General features: G+C 45.0%; 1 protein-coding gene across 1 annotated transcript in view; it reads left to right on the top strand.

Moving 5' to 3' along the window:
* Positions 1 to 13,188, top strand: part of Itga9 (integrin subunit alpha 9) — a 320,954-nt gene that overhangs the window by 11,718 nt on the left and 296,048 nt on the right. The window contains exons 2-3 of the mRNA XM_046436952.2: positions 4,111 to 4,238; positions 5,640 to 5,746. Coding sequence (XP_046292908.1) covers positions 4,111 to 4,238; positions 5,640 to 5,746 — 235 coding nt within the window. The remainder of the gene's footprint in view (positions 1 to 4,110; positions 4,239 to 5,639; positions 5,747 to 13,188) is intronic.

Here is a 13,188-nt window from a genome sequence, read left to right on the forward strand (position 1 = left end):
GGGCTATTATCAGTGTTTCCATCAGCCATTGTTGGAACCCTCAAGTACCTTGGGCTTAGAAAGAAATTATCATTCATTAGATCCCTTCTGTTAGATTAAAAGTTTTAAAAATTATTTTTAATGTGTTTTAGTTACACATAACAGTGTGGTTCATTTTGACGTAGTTATAAACAGTTTTCTGTTTCATTTTCCCGGTTATGATCACCTTCACTTCCTTCCCTTCTCCTTCCTACTCCCCCTGATCTTCTTCTACCTCTTTATCAGTCTTCCTTCTATGTATTTATTTTTAACTGGTGCATTATACTTATATATAAAACTGGAATGCATTGAGGTAGTCATTCGGGCACATAGCATAATTTGGTCAACTTTATTCTCCAGTTCTTTGCTTCCCCTCTTCCCTGTCCTCCGTCTCTGGCTTCAACTCTACTGTTCTCACTTCTAGTTTCGGGAGATCCTCCTCTTAGTATTTTTTCCCCTCTAGCTTCCACACATGATAGAGAACATTAGACACTGGACTTGGATTCTAGTGTATTTTTTTTCAGTGTGGGTATACACACACACACATACACAATGGGGATCTATGCAGTCATAAAGAAAAATTGAAATCGCATCCATTCACTGCTAAATGGATGGAACTGGAGAACGCTGGAAAGGGTCTACTTTAGATTTTGTGATGTAGATTTGGCCCCACTGGACTGTGGCTCTAGGGTCCAGAAGCACTGGTTGAGGATTCAGCCCTCAGGCTCCCTGCCTGCTGGGTCGGACATGCCTAGGAATCCGTGAATTTAGGGTGGTGGTGCTATCTGAAGTTTCCAGAGTCGCAATGACAGTTGCAGCACATCATAGATTGATTCTTGCAGCCGTTAGCCATTCCATCACCTGTGATAGTTGGGTATTTTTCTCTTGTTTATGTTTTTGGAGATGGGGTGATATTGGGGATTGAACCCAGTACACTCCAAGCACTCTACCACTGAGCTCCAGTCCCAAGCCCTGCGTGTGTGTGTGTGTGTGTGTGGGGGGGGGGGTTGACTTTTCAAAAGTGAATTACAAATGGCAGTTACTCGCCCTGCTGATGTGAATTTGGAGTTGGGAATATTTGGTCCCAGCACTGTGGCCCTGGGGTTTTCAAGGGAGCTGTGTCCCCAGCTCCTAGGACTTGACATGTGGGCCTGCTGGCGATGCTTCAGCAGTTTTGATATGTCCAACTGCTAATTCTTCTCACCTGTGAAAACAACTGGTGTTAGTGCACACAATCCTTAATTTACCCCAGTGGCTCTAGGCTCAGCCCCAGAAGCATAGGGGGGAAATGAATCTCTTCATGTGGTTTTTTTTTTTCTCACTGGAGTTTCGTTCTGTGTGTCATTATGCATTTGTGTTAGAGCAGCCAAGGGCCGACAAACTGCCCTTGTGCGGGAGAGCGAGGCAGTGTGTGGTCTGTTTGGGCAAGTGCTCGGTTAGGTTTCCAAAGGGCTGTGGCTTCCAGCCCTGCTTCTGTTTGGGAATTCTATAGCCGTGGCCCACCCTGGTGAGACCAGAGGAGCGTGAGCTGCCCAGCAAGAACCACCCAGAGCATTACTGAAGTGGGTAGGGCTGCTGGGGTGGGTACCCTGACTGTGGAGGGCCTCCCTTATGTCAACTTCAGCCGGGCATCCTCACAGAAGCAAATACACACCCTCCAAGACTTACCTGGAGAGAGATCCTTTGGTGGGGAAAGGGGGAAATAATTTTTTTTTGTACTGGGATTTGAACCTAGGGGTGCTTAACCACTGAGCCACATCCCCAGCCCTTTTTAAATATTTTATTAGAGACAGGGTCTCACCGAGTTGCTAAGTGCCTTGCTAAGTTGCTGGAGCTGGCTTTGAACTCACGATCCTCCTGCCTCAGCCTCCTGAGCCACTGGGATTACAAGTGTGCTCCACCTTGCTGGCACCTCCCTATCTTTGTGTGTGCTCTGGATCCTTCAAGTTCAGGGTGTGGAAGCTCAGTTCAGGGGCATTGGAAATTGCATTCCCACGCTTTCCCATGAACCCTGGCACCAGGGTTCTTTGTGATGTCTGCCAGTCCTGCTTGAGGGTCTCAGATGGCTGCTGTGGGAGGGAGGCCTTGTGTGCCTAGCCAGAGTGTTGGTGGGGAAGCAGTGTCATTCTGAGGCCAGAGTGGGGGTGACTGGGTGAATGAGACCCTCAGAAGAAGGTGACTCTCGGGACGGAGTGAGGGGAGCCTGGGCGTGCTTGCTTCGTCCGTCCTCAGGGAGGCTGTCTAGGATCTTCCCAGTCTCTGGTGGACACCTCCCCACAGATGCTTAGCAGAAGATGTGTCGTCCTCCAAGGCATGGAGGAGAGGGTGAGTTTCCTGAGTGGAATGAATGTCTTGGCCAGGTTGGTCTCCTCTCCTCTGCAGCCTGCAAGAGAGATGGAACTACTCACATTCTCATTAAACAGTGGCTTTGAATTTTCTACTCTTAGAACATCAGTGTGGCTTTAGATTAAAGTCTCATTCTACAAGACTTTTCCAAATGGCTCACATCTCAGTACAACTGTGTCTAATTAGTGTTTTTTAGTAATCTCTGCTGTAGATGTTTGGTTGACAACTTTCTAAAAACAAGGCACCAAACTATAGGGCAAGAGGATGTTTGTACCATTGGGAGGGGACTTATAGTCATTTCCCCCTTGTTCTGCACCCACCCAGGCTCGGACCTGACTCTTCCTCCTCATGGTGTGCTTCTTTCCCTGTGACCGGGCCTGCTGGGGATGGCCCAGCTTTGCAGCTTTGTGGTTCAAAGTGAAGCATACAGAGCTTCTTTCTTGCCTTTATCTGAGGGCAAACCATTGCAGGAGTGGGGGGGGGGGTGGCAAAAGGAGGAGGGCAGAGAAGAGAAATGGCATCTTTAAATCCCCCCACTTTTTTTTTTAATTGAAAGCTCCCATGTCACAACTAAATTATGAATTTGTATGAGCACTGCACAGGTGAAATCATGATAACCACCTCCAGAAACCAGTTACACCTTCCCTTTCTACTCCCTGGAGAGAGAACCGTCCTCTTGACCTTAATGCCACCGGCTTTTCAACTTCAGATATGTGGATTTGGAGCAGGAAGCTCTTAAGTCCCCTGTCTTGCGCTCGGGGTTCTGTTGTGTGCTGCTGCTTTGAGGCTGCAGCAGAAGGATGTCCATGGATTTTTTTTTTTTTTTTTTGTTGCTGCCTAGAGCTTCAAGGCATGACTGCACCAAGATTTGCTACTCTGGCACTGATGGGTCTTTCAGCCGGGGACATTTTGTGCATGCCCCCTGCAGAGCCCACATGTGCACTTGTGTCGGGTGTAGTTTTAGAAATGGAATGATCGGGTTATAAAGGAGGCTCAGCCTTATGAGAAGCCGATGACTAGTTTCCCAAATGGTTTTAGCAGTCCACACTCCTGCCAGCAGCGTGTGGGGGTGCCTGTTGCCCTGCATCCTTGACAGCACTTGGCATTTTCAGTCTTTTTGGTTTGGGCCTTCTAGGGAGTCTGGAGGGCTGTCTCTTTTGGATTTATCTGGTAACTAATACAGGGGAGTACCTGCTCATGTATCTATTGTCCATTTGGTTATCTCATTTTGTGAGGTGTCTGTTCAGGCCTTTGACTCATTATTCTATTGGTCTGTCAGTGTTTTTCTTATGGGTTTGTTATGAGTTTGTGTTCTGAAGAGGAACCTTCTGTTTTTACATGTTTCCCTCCAGCTATCCTCTGATTCTGCCACCCCCCCCACCAACCCCCAGTGCTGGGTATGAACCGAGGGCCTTGTGCATGTGGGGCAAGGGCTCTACCATTGAGCTGCACCTCAGCACTATCCTTTAAACTTTCTACCTACTTCCCCACTATTGAGGATGGAGCCCAAGGCCTCATGCATGCTTGGCAAGTGCTCTACCGCTGAGCCAATTCCCGGCCCGCCCTTAAACTTTTAATGCACCCGGAGAAGATCTAACAGGTTAACTGTAGGACTCTCGAGCACATGGGTAATGATTTCCCAGTGAGCATTCAGATGAATTGCCAAGGCTGGGTGAGGATTTAACCACCTGCCTGTTCTCTCCAGTACTGGGTTATGACAGAATGCCTTTTCCTCTCGATATGCAGGGTCCTGGTGGGAGCACCAAAAGCAGATTCCAAATACAGCACTTCAGTGAAGTCCCCCGGGGCTGTGTTTAAGTGCCGCGTCCACACCAACCCTGACCGCAGATGCACCGAACTGGACATGGCTCGAGGTGGGTGGATGTCACTGCCAAGGTTTCCACGGGCAACTTCACACTGTGCTCTTTTTCTCCCCAGGGTGGCCTGATCCTTATCCACTTGTCTGTCATCCCTCCCTCCCACAAATGTCTGTTAAGTACTTTTTAGATATTAAGCACTGGGATGTACTGGTGAACAAACAAGGATCCTGTCATCCTTGGCTTTGAACATGAATGGTCAGAAGAGAAAACAAATGAGAAGACTGGAGGGAAGGTGGGTACTTCATCTCATCTTGGAAAGACAGGGAACGGCTCCCTGAAGACCTTTCCACATGACTAGAAGATGCATAGTTGTTAGCCGGGCAGGTCTGGGAGGGAGAATCTCTAAACAGGGGTTAACAGAGCAAGAACTGTGTAGCAGGGTGGACAGAAGCAGAGGCGGTTGGAAAGGAGGGCTGGGGCTAGGTCACACAGGGCCTAGCAGGCCAGGGTGTGGTGTTAGGAGTTTTCTGTGTATGAGGGCGAGGATGTTAAAATCAATTTTAGGCCTTAGATTTTAAGTGGGGAACAATATGATTGATGGATGTTTTTAAAAGCTCACTTTGATCCAGTGGAAAATACATCTTTGGAATAGGATGGATCTGGCTGGGTTCAAAGCCCAGCTGGACTTTACTGGGAATGCCCTGTTGCTTCTTGGGCCTCAGTTTGCACCCTGTCAAACCAAGATGAAAATACATACCTCACAAGGATTGGCTTGAGGAGATTAGCCAGATAAGGGAGCACACATGTAAAACAGTGCTCAATGAATAAGAGTCATTTTTATGAGCACTTCAAGTTTCTACTTTCTCCAGAGCCCTTTTTCATCAAGATCTTTGAAGAATTATTATAATTATAATATTTTGGTACTGGGAATTGAATTCAGCATTGCTTAACCATTGAGCCACATCCCTAAACCCCCTCCCTTTTTTTTTTTGGTTTGAGACAGGGTCTAAGTCCTTAGGGCCTTGTTAAGTTTCTGAGGCTGGTCTAGAACTTGCAATCCTGCTTTGGCCTCCTGAGATGCTGAGATTACAGGTGTATGCCAGCCTTGGCCAGCATTATTATTTAAAAATTATGTTTAAATAAAAAAGTTCTTGTGGTTTTCTTTAGCAGCAGAGGACAGCTGTCTGCTGGTGCTACCGAGAGTGACTAGTTTGCCAACTGTTTCTTACTGGTACAATACAAATGAAGGAGCTTGCTTCAGAGCATTAATCTTTGCACTTCTTCCTTCATTGAGTCTCCCTATGAAAACAAAATTGAATTAAGCATGGTGCATAGTAATGGAGGTTATAAGGCCCCTATTTCTTTACATGTAACAGACATCTGTCACCAACCTTTCAATAGTGACCAGTAGAGATCATGCCTCAACCCAAGTCTGACATTCCTCTTTCTCTCCAGGGAAGAATCGGGGCATGCCCTGTGGAAAGACCTGCCGAGAAGACCGGGATGATGAGTGGATGGGGGTGAGCCTGGCACGGCAGCCCAAGGCCGATGGCCGCGTGTTGGTAAGGACTTCTGGGGCAGGGGATGGTTCCCTGACTGTGATAGACTTTGACCTGTTAGGAAAGCTGGATGGCACAGAGAAGAAGGGATGGCTTTGAGGTTGCAGATTCTCCCCTAGTCCATGGACAAATTACTTGCCTTATTTTTATTTTTTATTTGCCAAATGTCAATGTTCATCCCAAGGTGCTGAGACATGGATGTAGAGAACTGACAAGACGTGTGAAAAGAACTTTGTAAATCTCATTCATTACATAATTTTTTTGTTTGTCTTTGAGGTATAATTTACATAAATTACACAATTCTTAGTTGTGTTTGGGGTTCTGACAATTGCACACACCTGTGTCACTCTCATACCATGCTATAGAGTATTTCCATTGTCCCCTAAAGTTCTGTCTTCCTATCCAGTCAACTCCTCCCACCCTGAGGCAACCACTGCTGTGATTGGTAGTACCACATATTATTTTAGCTTTTTATAGAACTTCATGTTAGTCCTACAGTATGTGCTCTTGTTTAAGTATTCTGAAGATCTGAGTTTCATCCATGTTTCCATGTTGTGTATATCAGTAGTTTATTCCTTTTTTTTTTTTTTAATTGGGATGCTCTACCACTGAGCCATATCCCCAGCCTTTTTAAATTTTGAGACAGGGTCTTGCAGATTTGCTGAAGCTGTCCTCTAACTTGTGATCCTCCTACCTCAGCCTCATGAGTGTCTGGGATTACAGCATGCACCACTGCATCTGGCTTCAGTAGTTGATTCCAATTTGTTCCTAGATGATATTACATTATGAAATACATGTTTTACAAAAATTTTTGAGACAGGTTCTTAAGTTGCATAGGCTGACCTTGAACTCCTGGGTTGGAGTGATTCTCCCACCTTAGCCTCTCTAGTAGCTGAGACGACAGGTGCCCATCACTGTGCCTACCATAAACTGCATGCTATTTTTCTTTTTTTTTTGGTGGTCCTGGGGATTGAACCCAGAGCCTTGAGCATGCAAGGCAAGCATTCTACCAACTGAGCTATATCCCCAGCCCAAATTGCATGCTATTTTAATTAGTCATTTATTTGGCTTCCAAAATGCATTTGATGTCTTCTGATCCATTATGTGCTTTGGAGGAGACACAAAGTCTTTGCCTTTGAGGCTCCTAATGGCCTCGGGTTGCAGTGCCCAGCGAGGCAACCGCATTTGAATTCATTTAAATGTATCAAAATTAAATTAAGAATTCAGTTCTTTTGGCTACATTAGCCACATTTCAAGTGCGCCATAACCACGTATGGTCACTGCTTAGTGTATTGGACAGCCTGGAGGACACTTCCATCATCCCAGAAAGTTTTGTTGGACTCGAGAGAAAAGAAATTTAACTACCATGGGGGTTTTATTTTTGCCCATTACCCCTCTTTTTCTTGTAAACTTTTCTGTTGAGATGTAACACTAAGTCACTGAACATGCACAACTCCAGCACAGCTTGGTGACTTTTTCATGACACGTACTTAGGTGTCCTGCTGCTGACACACCACCCAGTGTCCTTGTGCCCTTTCCCAATCAGTCCCCTGCCCTTTCGGAGCATCACTGTTTGACTTCACAGGTCTCTTCTGCCCCTGGCTCTTCTTGAATGCTGTAGGAGGGTTTTTATAACAGCACAAGATCGAGAAGGGAAAATGAGACTGGCTGTCACTCACCAAGGCTTCCTTTGGGCCCCCAGCCATAAAGGGGAGGGTTATGTGTGTATTTGAGCCGGGGAAGCAGATCTTCCTTGAGGATCTAAACAAAATGTTTGTGTCTTCTCTGAGGAGCCTGATTTTGTGCTCCTTGGGCCTGATGTGAGCCTTGGATTCCAGTCCTTAATCACTGTCACTGCTGGCCCTGGACCCTTGCCAAGCTGTCACATTCCTCCAGGCCTGGTGGCCTGACCTCCTTGACGGGAGCACTCGGCCCCAGAAGGGCCAGAACTCATGTCTGCCTTTTTGAGAAAACGAAGGGAAGAAGCCAGCCATCTATAAATCAAAGCACCATCTGAAGTTGTGATTCAGAACGAAAGAGGAGGCAGTGGCCTAGCAACAGCATGTCACAAAATGCTTTTAAGGACATTGAGCCCAGAGCTGAGTCTTTGTGAAGATATTTCCTCTTTTCATGGAAGGATAATTTTTTTTTTTTTTTTTTTTGATACTGGGATTGAACTCAGGGGTGCTCTGTCACTGAGCTACATCCCCAGCCCTTTTTGATTTTATTTTGAGACGGGCTCTCACTCAGTTGTTGCGACTGGCTTTGAACTGGTGATCCTCCTACCTCAGCCTCCAGGGTTGCCACTGTTCCTGGTGGAAGAATGATCTTGCTATGGCTGAGACTTGTTTCCAAAGGACAAGACAAAGATTCTGCCAGAAGGGGCTGTCTCTGGAGACACAAGCAGCAGGGGGGATCATGGGGGAAGATTTGACAAAGGATGTCAAGGCAGAGCAGAGTATTTGTAGACAGTGGTACTTTGGATAATCCCATTTAATTAACTGCATGCAGAGCTGTTTTTCTAATGTCTTGCACATTGATTACATCATATATTCAGTAAGCCACTCTGTATCGGTGCTGGAGAAGGAGAGGGGCATCTGTGGTTTTACCTCTTTTGTTTCCAATTGTGGTAAAAAATGTAACAAACGATGTATCCTCTTTGTGGGTTTTTTTGTTTGTTTGTTTGGTACCAGGGTTTGAACCCAGGAGTGCTTAACCACTGAGCCACATTCCCAACTCTTTTTTATATTTTATTTAGAGATGGGGTCTCACTGAGTTGCTTAGTACCCCTCACTAAGTTGCTGAGGCTGGCTAGGAACTCGAGATCCTCCTGCCTCAGCTTCCAAAGCCACACACAGGGATTATAGGCATGTGCTACCTTGCCTGGCACAATGTATCTTAATCCTTTTTAAAAAATATTTTAAAAATATATCTTTTTTAGTTGTAGGTGGACACACACCTTTATTTATTTATTTTTTGTTTATATGTAGTGCTAAGGATTGAGCCGAGGACCTCACACATGCTAGGTGAGCACTGTATTGCTGAGTCACAATCCCAGCCCTCTTAAATCTTTTTTATGTTGTATATAATATTAAATAAATGCACATTATACAGTAAGTATATCTCTAGAATTTTTCTGTCTTGCAAACTCAAAACACTATCCATTGAACAAAAACTCCCCTTACTCCCTCCCCATTGGTACCTGGAAACTGCTCGTAATTTCTATTCTGAGAGTCTGTTAGATTTCATATGAGTGGAATCACCCAGTATTTATCCTCTCGTGATGGGCTCCTTTCACTTAGCCTGATGTCCTCGAGGTTCAGCCTTGTTGCAGCATACGACAGAATTTTTTAAGGCTGAATAGTATTTCATGATATATGTAAGTCAAATTGTCTTTTCATCCACTGGTGGCTGCTTGTAGATGCTCGTAAATGTGCATCTACAAATATTTCTCCAAGATCCTGTTTTCAATCCTTTTGGGTATTTGCCCAGAAGTGGGATTTCTGGATCACTTGGTAATTTAATTTTTAACCTTTTGAGAAACCTTGATACTATTTTCCAAAGTGGCACCATTTTGTATTCTCACTGGTAGCACACAAAGGTCTCAGTTTTGCCACATTCTTGAGGGTTTTATTCTTTGGCTGTTTGATACTGGGGATTTGAACCCAGGGTCCTTGTGCATCCTAATCACTCTGCCATTGAGCTACATCTCTGGGTCACCAGCACTCCCCATTAAAATAATACATAGGTTGTCCCAGTGGGCATTGAAGTAATATTTCATTATAGATCTGGTTTGCTTTTCCCCATGGCTGGTGATGTTGAACATCTTTTCCTTTGCTTTTTGGCCATTTGTACTTCTTTATAGAAGTGGCTAAGTCTTTGCTCATTTTAAAATGGAATTGTACCTTTTATCATTGACTTACTTTGAGGGATTTTATTCAGTTTTTCTAGGAAAGGCTTTTCCTAAGTCCCCTGTGTCCTTGATACCCAACCCCAGTTGGGCTCTGCTTCCTCCTTGGAGCCCGTATGGAACAAGCTGAATATCTTTTGTGTTCTTGGAACTCAATGTGACATTATCACCTCATATTGCACATATGATTTATTTTGTGTTTGTGTCCTTTTTATGGAACCCACTTGAGAACAGAGACCACTCTTGCTCTCCATGCCTGGAGGACATCTCTTAGGAATGGTATCTTATCTTAAAGTGTATTTGCATAACCTGAGGCCTGAGCATCCTTGTTAGAACATCTAGAAACCAAGTTGTCATCTTTTCTTGGTGGCTGATTCTAAGTCATTGATAGAAGTGCCAGGCAAACTGCTCTAAAGTGACAGGTGACAACAAGGTACAATGAATGGCCATCTTGTCCACATTCATGTTTCAGAGGCCTTTGATCCATTTGCTTTTTCTTGAATGTCTTCATTCTCCCTGTTGAAGCTTTCTGGGAGGCAAGTATTTTAAAATTAAAACCAGAAAGGATGTTGTGTCATTTGAATGCATTTTGAAAATCCAGTAAGGAGGTGCTGTAGGGATAAGAACTAGGTCCCTAGGGAGCACAGCATCAGATTCCAAGGTTGGGTTTGAAGAGGGAGAGGTGGCAGGGTGCTTTGAAAAGGGCATCTGGTCTTGATTTCAAAGTAAGGAACAGATGGAGAACTGGAAAGCTGTGACAGGGAGTGAAGCCTCTGATTGACAAATGGCATCATTTGGATGAGCTCAGGCAAGACCCAAACTGTCAGGGCTTCAGACCTGTCCATCTGGGCTCTGTGAGCAGTGTGGTACCTTCCAGTTTTGCCCCAGGCAACAAATGATCCCCAGTGTAAACACAGCATCAGGAATGGGGGGCAAGCCCTTTCCCTTCTTGTACTTACACCTTGCCCTCCCAGTGTGCAGTTGATATTTTAAGAAACAGGCAAGATATAAAGTCATCACTTCTTGCAATCACCACTGCTGAACCCAGTACAGGCACCGATGCTTCTCACACACAGTGCAGGGCGGCTCGGGAAGTTCAAGCCCATTATCTATCCTTTTGATCAGAGTTGTCAAGGCTCAGACAACAACAAATGATTTGATTATTTCTGGGTGAAGCAGTGTTCTCCGGCTCTATCTCTGCCATTTCCTTTCTAGCCATCAGGGCTGTCCTGACCGCTTCCCATGTGTGTACATCTTTCAAAGCCACAGGGTACATTTTTGCATTTACTTTCTGTTGCTCTGTTTCCTGGTGTGTGTGTGTGTGTGTGTGTGTGTGTGTGTGTGTGTGAATTCTTATTGAGCTGGGACATATGCAGAAAAGGGCATGAGCCATCAGAGTGCACCTTGATAAGTGTTCATTAGGGGGACATCCACTGAACAACATTCCCAGTGCCACACAAGTCCCCTCTTGGTGCCTCCCCAGTCATTGCATCCTCCTCCACCCAGAAACTTGTTCAGGGGAGCCTTGTGGCATCCCAGCCTCACTTTGATCTTGTGCACACTGCACACGATGTTCTCAGTGGCCCTGGCCTGGCTGGCTGTGAGCCGTGGACCTGGAAGCATGAGAGAGGCTTTGGCCATCTGTACATGGCGGATGAGCGTGTAGGAGGGTAGGGTGGATCTCTGTGGCTGAGCCACCTGGAGAGGCTCAGTACCCACCCCCCAGGAAGTACATGCTGTTTCCATACAAGAAAAAAGGCCTTTGAAAGAAATTGTTGGTTTTCTTCCTCTTTTTATTCCTTGGGAGGAAAAGCAACCCTTCTAGCTTGAAATACATCTGGTTCTAAGATTTGGAATGGTGGCAGGCCCTCCTCCTCCTTTGTAGAATGATTTTAAGTGAGTCCTCTTTTTCTACCCCTTGCCCCACTTGGGAATTGAACCCAGGATGGCCTCGTATATGCTAAGCACTCATCCAGAGTAGGTCCTGCTGTTTCCAGAGAATGTTCTCCTTTTCCCTCATAATGACTCCTGGGAGAGATTGTTATTAATACTTTGCAGATAGCCCCTCAGAATTTTTATTTTATTTTAGTTTAGGGGTCAAATGGATGTGTGTACATAGTGATAATTGGGCTCCAGGCAGTGTTTTCTTTCTATAATTTACATTCACACACTTTGTGCTGTCTCCCTGCACGGAGCCTGCTTTCGACATTTTGATCTGACTTCCCAGAATGCCTTAATTTTAGTTTTGTTTAGTGTGAAATACAGTAGTGGGAACTTCTAGGAATTCTCCAAGGTCCTTCTCTAAATAGTTTATGGTACTTAAAAGAGTAGACAATATACTAGACATTAAATACTGCAAGTCCTTCCTGATATGTGTCAGTGTGCAGCTGGCTGTCGGCAGTGATAAACATCCTCCTCTCCAACCCAGAAATGCAGTAGGACATGGTAAGCCCTCTAAGCCCTGGCCTTTGCTGAATCCATCAACTTCAGTACAACTAATTTACCCATGAATTAGGTGATAAGTGATTCCAGTGTGCAAGCCATCAGAATGGAGTCAGAATTGAGAATTAAAAAAATCACTTATAGCTGATATCCCAGATATCCATGGATTTTTGCATCTGTGGATTCAATTAACTGGCTCAAAAATATCTTAAAAATATTGCACCTGCATTGAACATGTATAGACTTCTTTCCTTCTCATTTACTAAAAATATAATACCTTACATAGCATTTACACTGTATTGGGTGTTATGAGTGAGGCAGAGATGATTGAAGGTATACATGAGGGTGTGCATAGGTTATATGTAAATACTATGCCAATTTAGAAGGGACTTGAGCACCTGTGAATTTTGGTTTCTGAATAGCATTCTAGAGCCACTCTGCCTTGGGTACCAAGGGACAACTCTATGGGGTGGTATGAAGTGGTTCTTTGTTTATTGATGTTTTAGTTCTGTACTGCATATTATTTCTATGTTTTGAGAAATGTGTGATTTTTTTTTTTAAGCATAGAACAATATCGAGTGATGAGGCAGGAAGGTGGTTTGCAGTAGAAGTAGTGATAATAGATTGATTTCTGTATTTAATGTCTTCAGACAAGGGACCAAGTGTGGTTGCCCAGCTTTGAGAATCATTCTGAGTGTGTCCTCTTTTGTCTTTGGGCAGAGTGGCTTGTCAAGGGTCCTGATGGCAGTTGGCCTGGAGGGATCCAAAGCAGATTGCTTAGGAGGCCGTGATCTTGTCTTAGAATGGCCTTGGGAAATCTGTGCCCCTAGGGAGTCCCCCACATACTCGGGAGCACCCAATCTGAGGGTGGTTATTTCAGGGTCCTAGGACCTTGGGGGGTGCTGAGAGGATAAACTGGTACCAGATCTGCTTCAGGGGATGTGTGTTGATGACTCCTCAGGTAGGAATTGGGAGCTTGGATGCAGAATGCTTTGCAGTGAGACAAGATTTAGAAACTGTGGATTCCAGCCTGGTTTGCAGCACTTGCTAGCTCCATGGCTTAGACCTAGCACTAATTCTCAGTGTTACTGTA

Source organism: Marmota monax, unplaced genomic scaffold (genome assembly GCF_021218885.2).
Source record: "Marmota monax isolate L192 unplaced genomic scaffold, Marmota_monax_Labrador192_F-V1.1 WCK01_AAM20220418_F8-fsc00021, whole genome shotgun sequence".
In the NCBI taxonomy this organism is placed as follows: Eukaryota; Metazoa; Chordata; class Mammalia; order Rodentia; family Sciuridae; genus Marmota; species Marmota monax.